A 7,269-nucleotide genomic window follows, 5' to 3' on the forward strand; every position below is an offset into this window, starting at 1 on the left:
AGGAAAATATCAAAAGCTCCAACAAGAAGCATAGCTTCAACAAATGAGTCTAACTTACAGAGATAGAAAGAGTAGGGTAGTAGAAGAAAAATATGAGCTTGAGCTAGAGTTCAATCAACAAGAGTTGTATGCATCAGTTATGAACTTGTGCCATGAATTGAATTATCAAGGTGGATTTTTCATTTGTTGGGTAGATTTGCCAACTCATCACCTAAATATTCCAGCTCAACAATAATATGTGAACTCATCTACTAACTTGAAAGAGCCAGTAAAGTTAAGGTGAGATTTGAATAATACGTATAGTTCGTTGGTGTTTTTTGTACAAACACCTTACTTGGATGATATCTTTTTAACATCTAAAACTTGAATGATAATTTTTTGAACAATTTTGAAACATACTTACCCTGTAAGTCATTTTCCCAAAAATATCCCAAGGTGAGGGACTGTTTGTGTCATTTCAACATAAACAAGTGCCGATCGGGGCTCGTCCAAAAGTAGGAACAAGTTTCATGTGATGTTGTGACGATTAAAACGAAATAATACGAATTGACAGAATTGTCATCACCACTCGTTGGATCTGCAATCTGCCCCAATCTCATTACCAATAGCCATCCCAAAAATCTCCCACGAATCTCTCTGTTTTCCCCGAATTCAGATCCAAAGATGAACGATGCGGATGTCTCCAAGCAGATTCAGCAGATGGTCAGATTCATCCGCCAAGAAGCGGAGGAAAAAGCCAACGAGATCTCCGTTTCCGCCGAAGAAGTAAGTCTAATCAAGTCAATTTTCGTCAATTTACTTCGATTTTTATGATCTATAGCGAACATCCGAACATCTAGCTTTGCGTGACTGTAGCAAGTAACATCGTGATCAAAATACGGCGTTTGTCGGGGGTTTAGTTGATTGTTGCAGGAATTTAGTTATGCTGGTTTCGGCTAGTGAATCGAGATGGACTTATAGTCAATTCGATTAGGTTTTCAGTTTGATAATCTGTAGTAAATTTATATGGATCGGTAGGCATGTAAGACACAGTTTGTCTTCGTTTATTCGATTGATTGTTGCAGGAAGTTAACATTGAGAGTATGTAATTGTAATCGATTCATTAGATTTGCTTTTATGATCTGTAGTGAGCCTCTAAGGTTACGTAACCGTGTCAACTAGCATCGTAATCAAAATACTGCGTTTATTGGGTTTTTAGTTGATTGTTGCAGGATTTGATGATTTCAGCCAGTAAATCGATACGAACCTGAGTCAAACTATTGGACTAAGTTAATAAGTTTTCAATCCCATACTTTGTACTAAAATGTGCAGGGGTAGGTAGGCATGTACATTACTGTTTTATTAGTATATTCTGTTGATTATTGCTGGAAGTTAACATTGAAAGTAGGTGAATCAATTCAATCAAGTACTCAAGTTACTTTTACCTATTCCGAAATTCAACCCCTGTTCATTTGGTAGTAGAACCAAAAATAGGATTTATATAGCTTTGTGTAGTTCATAGTTTGTAACACTATCAAGAGATGAATTTATATCTTTTTAGGTTGATTATTCTAGTCATAAGTCACTATTCTTGAGATGTTTCAGTTAGTAAATCAAATCAAATCAAGTCAATATTGATCAATTCAGATTTCAATCATTTTGTGTAGGAATTTAACATCGAGAAATTGCAAATAGTGGAGGCAGAGAAGAAGAAGATCCGACAAGAGTATGAACGCAAACAGAAGCAAGTTGAAGTTAGAAAGAAAATGTAAACTTTTCCATAAATCTTCTACTCATATTTCGTTTCATACATGATTTAAACATCATTCTCTGATTACTTCTCACTATTTTTGGTCCAGTGAATACTCCATGCAACTCAATGCTTCTCGGATCAAGGTTCTTCAAGCACAAGATGACTTGGTTAATGCCATGAGAGAGGCAGCATCAAAGGATCTTTTGAATGTGAGTCATCACAAGTTTCATCAACATCATAACTATTCAGGACTCTTGAAAGGTCTCATTGTTCAGGTAACTATTACTAATAAATCTTATTCTTACCTTATAATAATAATAGCACAACACTCTTTTAAGTAATTATTTTCAGGGTTTACTGAGATTGAAAGAACCATCTGTGTTAATGAGATGTCGTAAAGAAGACTTGCATATAGTGGAATCAGTTCTTGATGATGCAAAAGCAGAATATGCAGAGAAAGCAAAAGTTCATGAACCTGAAGTTGTTGTTGACACAATCCACCTTCCATCTGGCCCTTCTCATGATGACCCTCATGCTCTTTCCTGGTAAAAATAAAATTTATAAATTTTTTTTTTTTACCTTTCTGTAAAAAATTTATTTACTGAGATGGTAAAAATGTTGTTTTACAGCTCTGGAGGTGTAGTTTTGGCTTCTAGAGATGGTAAAATTGTGTTTGAAAACTCTCTTGATGCTCGTTTGGATGTTGCATTCCGTGGGAAGCTTCCTGAGGTACTTTTTTTTTTTTTTTTTTTTTTTGAAACAACTTTTTTCCTTGAGAAATGGTTTGATGGAATGGAATCATTACAAAGGAATGGAATGAGTCGTTAAATTTTTTATGCGTGTAAATAATAAAAATAACTATTAATTATATTGTTATAATTAAATAGTATTATCTTATAACATTAAAAAAAACATTTTTTTTTTTTGCAGATCCGAAGGTTGTTGTTTAGCCAGGTGGCTGCTTAAACAAGTAATGTGATATTATGTATCTATCTATCTCTCAATCAATCAATCTTTATCACGAGAAAGAACCTTCATCGGATCATTTTCAAGTCATCATCTTTGTGTTTAAACTCTCAGTATTTATGGCATTTGTTTGAATAAATAAACAACATTCCATGTTACATTCCTTGCTTGTATTCTTTTAAGAATTTTGTCACCTTTTTTGAACCATGATGAATTATTTGTTTGTGGGCGATTTGTTTAATGTTTATCTTCTAATTTTTATTTTTGTAACCTGCTTTAAATTCTTCCATAAACCAAATACATATTTGGGTTCATTCCAGTTTAAAAAAAGACAAAATTACAAAAATGGTTTTGTGGTTGTAAAAAATCTATGGTTTTGTCTAAAAAAAATTGGTGGTGCATTGATCTAGTTTTAGATAATCTTAGATATCTTGTATGGTTTTGATCTTATGATTGGTTTTTATTCCATATCCAACTTGAAATGAAATGATGAATATACCCATAAAATAGTTTTCTTTTATATAATTTTTTTAATTATATTTCCATTTTTTCTTTTTATATACTATATATTAAAAATCCCCTCTCGTGTTGATCAATACCCCATCCCACCCAAAACTTCAACCACAACGAACACCACCATATCTGTCTTTGGAACCCTATGACTTCACAGGATAACCCTTCAGTTGGATCTGCGTAGTAAACACACATAAATAATTTTACGAGGCTTATTTATTTATTTTTTAATATAGTTGCAAAAGTTAATTTTTATAGACGAATAGTATTACAAGGCTTCAACACTAAATCATGTTTAGCAAAAAAAAATTTGTTATTCGTTTTAGATTAAAATCAAATTGACAATAGTCATAGCATTTGTTCGAGTATGTATGTGAATTTATCTAATGTTTATCTTCTAAATTTTACCAGACGACTTGAGATGAAAATAAGAACATGAAATATGAAACAACACAAAGAAAACAGTTAGTTGAAATGTAAAATTTCACAATCCGAATTTTTTTAAGTAATTCTACTAAGAATAAAAAAGAATTTGCTAAAATCGATTGAACCTATGTAGAAGGGACCGATCCACCTTTGTGTTTTATAGGAAGGAACTTGGGCTGGTCTTAGTGAGCTAATTGAGAATATCTTATCAAAACGTTAATTAGTAGTTGGGATATAAGCATTAGCTAAATTTGTGTTAGTAGTCAACTAGTATGCATATGAAATGTTTAAATATGAGGATATTGGTTAAACAAACCTTTTTAAACTCGGACACGAAAATATGAAAAAACACAAAGAAAATAGCTACTTGAAATATAAAATTTCACAATGCAAGTTCTTTTTAATTAGTTCCAAGAAAAAAAAAAAGAATTGAGTAGGTCGAACCTATAAGAAGGACCGGTCCACCTCTATGTTTTGTAGGGGGGATTTGGGCTAATCTTAGTGAGCTAATTAACAATATCTTATCAACATGTTAATCAATACTTGGAAAATAAGCTTTACCTAAATTTGTGTTAGTAGTCAACTAGTACACATTTTGTGTTAGTAGTCAACTAGTACACATATGAAATGTTTAACTATGAGGATATTGGTTACACATATGAAATGTTTAAATATAAGGATATTGGTTAAATCGAATCTTTTTAAACTCGGATTGATGTTTAACAAAAATAACCAATTTTTTTTTCCAAAATAACCACTTTCTCCATGCCACTGTATTCTTGTATTCTTCTGGAGTATAATCCAGATTTCAGACTTGATATTCTAGAGTTGTCATTTAAACATTTTTTTATTACAAACAATATGTTGTAAATCCAACTGTATGTGTAAATATATATATATTTTAGGTCATCCAACATCACTTACCTAACAATATAATAATTGTTAGATTAGGTGTCTAAGTCTATAAGTGTAATTGGTATGTACTTGATTTGATAGTAGCATGGTTCTTTTGGGTTGCCTTCACTATAACAACTTGACAGGATGACTTTTGAAGAAAGAAGTTAATTAATGATTGTTAATATATTATAAGAATAATATATTAATTGGAAATCATATTATTTAATTAGTATTTAATCGGAAATTAATCTGATATTAATTTTGGGATTAAAGGAACTGATTAAAAGAACGGGGAATAATATTACAAATCATTGATAGTTGCAATGTTGGGTTGATGGACTCCTTTAGAAAGGAGTGGACGAAATTTATAGAAGGCCCTATAGAATTTCGTCCAAGGCTTCTAATGTGGAGGTACATGGACCGCTTAAGGCCTAAGCAAGGAAATTAGGGTTTCCACCTGAAAACCCTAGCAGCCTCAGCTATTTAAAGGACCCCTAGCATGTGATTTTCGGCCCCTATGCCTTCTTGGAAACCCTAGCCGATTTTCATAAGTGTTATACCTCATCTCTCCTTCATCCTTTGCTATTGGTGTTTGTGACTCCATTAGAGGTGCAACACTTAAGGCACTAAGCTTTCAGAAGTCAAGATCAACCAAGGAATTCTTGTTATTACTACATAGCAAGTAAGGTAATCTTCTAACCCTAATTTTCTATATGAATTACAAAATTGTTTGCTAGATCTAGGGTTATTGCTTCGGTATTCAATTTTAATGTTCAATTAGTGAAAAACTTAGATCCAAAGCAATTAGGCTTGTATGAGCACATAGATTTGTTGTTATGCTCAAAACCCATCAGTGGTATCAGAGCCAAGGATGTTTTTCAATTGAATTGATGCAATTGTGAACTGTCCAAAGTAGAAGAAAATCGTTTTTTTGCTGTCTGATCCAGGAACTCGACGAGTTCATGTATGAACTCGACGAGTCCATTGACCAACTTGACAAGTTAACTAGTCAGTTTCCTATTTTTTCGATTTTCAGATCTTATATTGATTAGTATAATTGCTTTATTTTGTTTTTACTGCCTAAAATCGAATTTTTGAATGGTAATATGATATCCTTATCATAATTAAAGGATTTGGTTAAATTTGGATAATGATAAGATTATTTTGAATTAAAAGTTAACCTAGTATTTTGAAAAAAAAATTAAAATACACCCTTTTGGTTTTATAATTTAAATTTGAAATTAAAAGTTTATTTTTAGAAATTTAAATGGAAAAACCTATAAGATATCTTTATGGATTTTATTAATAATTTTATTAAAAGATTAATTAAAAGATTAATTAAAAGATTAATTAAAAGACAATTAATAAATCCATATATGGTTTAAGTTTAACTAAATTAAAAGTTTAATTTATTAAATGATTAAACCACTTAGTATTTTGAAAGTCTAAAATGCACCCTTATACAATATAAAATTAAAAGTCTAATATATTATATATATGTATAAGAAAAGTCAGTCTTACCGTTAGTAAGCCTCATTCATGAAGCTGGTGTATAAAGGGTGTTTAACTAAGCGACCTGTAAAATAACCTTCATTGGGTATCCATTCTTACTCATCGCACCATTGACTAGTGGATGGTCGTTAGCCGAACGAGTTTGATATGACACTAAAATCTCATTAAAAGTATAATGAATTATAAAGTAACTAAATGATTTTATAAAATCCCAATCTTAGTTACTTTAGGAAAATGTGAATTTGATGCTAACCCATGAAATTGCACGTTGCACCTTATTGGTCATTAGTGGAGCATGTGTGGTTAACTGACACACTAATATTGGACTAATATTGTTGCACCTTATTCTCGTAAATTATCGTTGATCAATGGAGCGTGTGTGGTTAACCGAAACATTGATTAGGTGATAAATGACATCGAGAGTACCAAACTAATTTGCATGGTTATTCACACCTTGTTTGTGATCCTCGGTATCTCAGTCACAAATGGTAGGGCATAATCGAGATTAAACATTCCATTGAAAAGTTCAATGAATCTCAAAAGATCTAGGAATTTCATCTAAAATCGAATTCGTTTAAAATTTCATTTTCGTGGTGGTATTGGTAAATCGTCATTTACCTACCTTCAAATAATTTACAATTGGATTACGACATCCCTCTTCTGAATTGTGAATTATTATGTTGGGTCCTAGCCTTAATATTTCATTTGGGTGTTATATTAAGGATTAAATCAACTAACTTGAATTTTCTCCTTTTTGTAGATGTCTAGTTCTGACAACTATAGTCTTCCTCAATCCTTTGGAAAAATCTTTCCTTTTTAAGATGATCTTCCACGTGTCGATCGAGGTGAAAGATTATTCCCTCCTTCGTGCATTGGTGGAACTGGAAATCATACTTCTCTTCCTCCATCTCCTCCAATAATTCACCCTGGCCCACGTTTTCGGCGACTTGAAAAGTTTAAAGTCACTCAATCCCTATTGGCATGTAAGTATCCAGATGGAAGTTTTGTGTGTGCACACGTTCTAAAGATGAAGTCGCACATTGACAGACTAGGAATATTGGGTGTCGTTTTCCCAAGGAAGCTAGATGTTGACTTGGTTCTTCAATCGTTTCCTGAGTCATATAGTCAGTTCGTTAAGGACTACTATATGGCAGACCACGACGTGACCCTTATTGATCTGACAAATTTGCTAATTGTTGCTGAAGCAACAATGCTTTGGTGCA

At 32.2% G+C, this 7,269-nt stretch overlaps 1 protein-coding gene across 1 annotated transcript; it reads left to right on the plus strand.

The window, feature by feature from the left end:
* The first annotated feature begins 526 nt into the window (after positions 1-526).
* LOC145057023 (V-type proton ATPase subunit E-like) lies at positions 527-2,939 on the plus strand. The gene is made up of 6 exons (XM_079004774.1): positions 527-765; positions 1,647-1,747; positions 1,839-2,007; positions 2,084-2,277; positions 2,362-2,461; positions 2,663-2,939. Exons 1-6 carry the CDS (start codon positions 664-666, stop codon positions 2,696-2,698), a joined length of 702 nt encoding a protein of 233 aa, XP_078860900.1. The 5' UTR covers positions 527-663; the 3' UTR covers positions 2,699-2,939.
* The last annotated feature ends 4,330 nt before the right edge of the window (positions 2,940-7,269 follow it).

Source organism: Lactuca serriola, chromosome 6 (genome assembly GCF_051521515.1).
Source record: "Lactuca serriola cultivar US96UC23 chromosome 6, Lser_US96UC23_V15, whole genome shotgun sequence".
Classification (NCBI taxonomy): domain Eukaryota; kingdom Viridiplantae; phylum Streptophyta; class Magnoliopsida; order Asterales; family Asteraceae; genus Lactuca; species Lactuca serriola.

What these genes read in the sequence shown, in the direction of transcription:
- LOC145057023 (XM_079004774.1), top strand. Translation starts at nt 664, where the DNA reads ATGAACGATGCGGATGTCTCCAAGCAGATTCAGCAGATGGTCAGATTC. An exon ending in TCTCCGTTTCCGCCGAAGAA is followed by an intron (nt 766 to 1,646) that starts GTAAGTCTAATC and finishes CATTTTGTGTAG; the next exon opens with GAATTTAACATCGAGAAATT. An exon ending in TCCGTGGGAAGCTTCCTGAG is followed by an intron (nt 2,462 to 2,662) that starts GTACTTTTTTTT and finishes TTTTTTTTGCAG; the next exon opens with ATCCGAAGGTTGTTGTTTAG.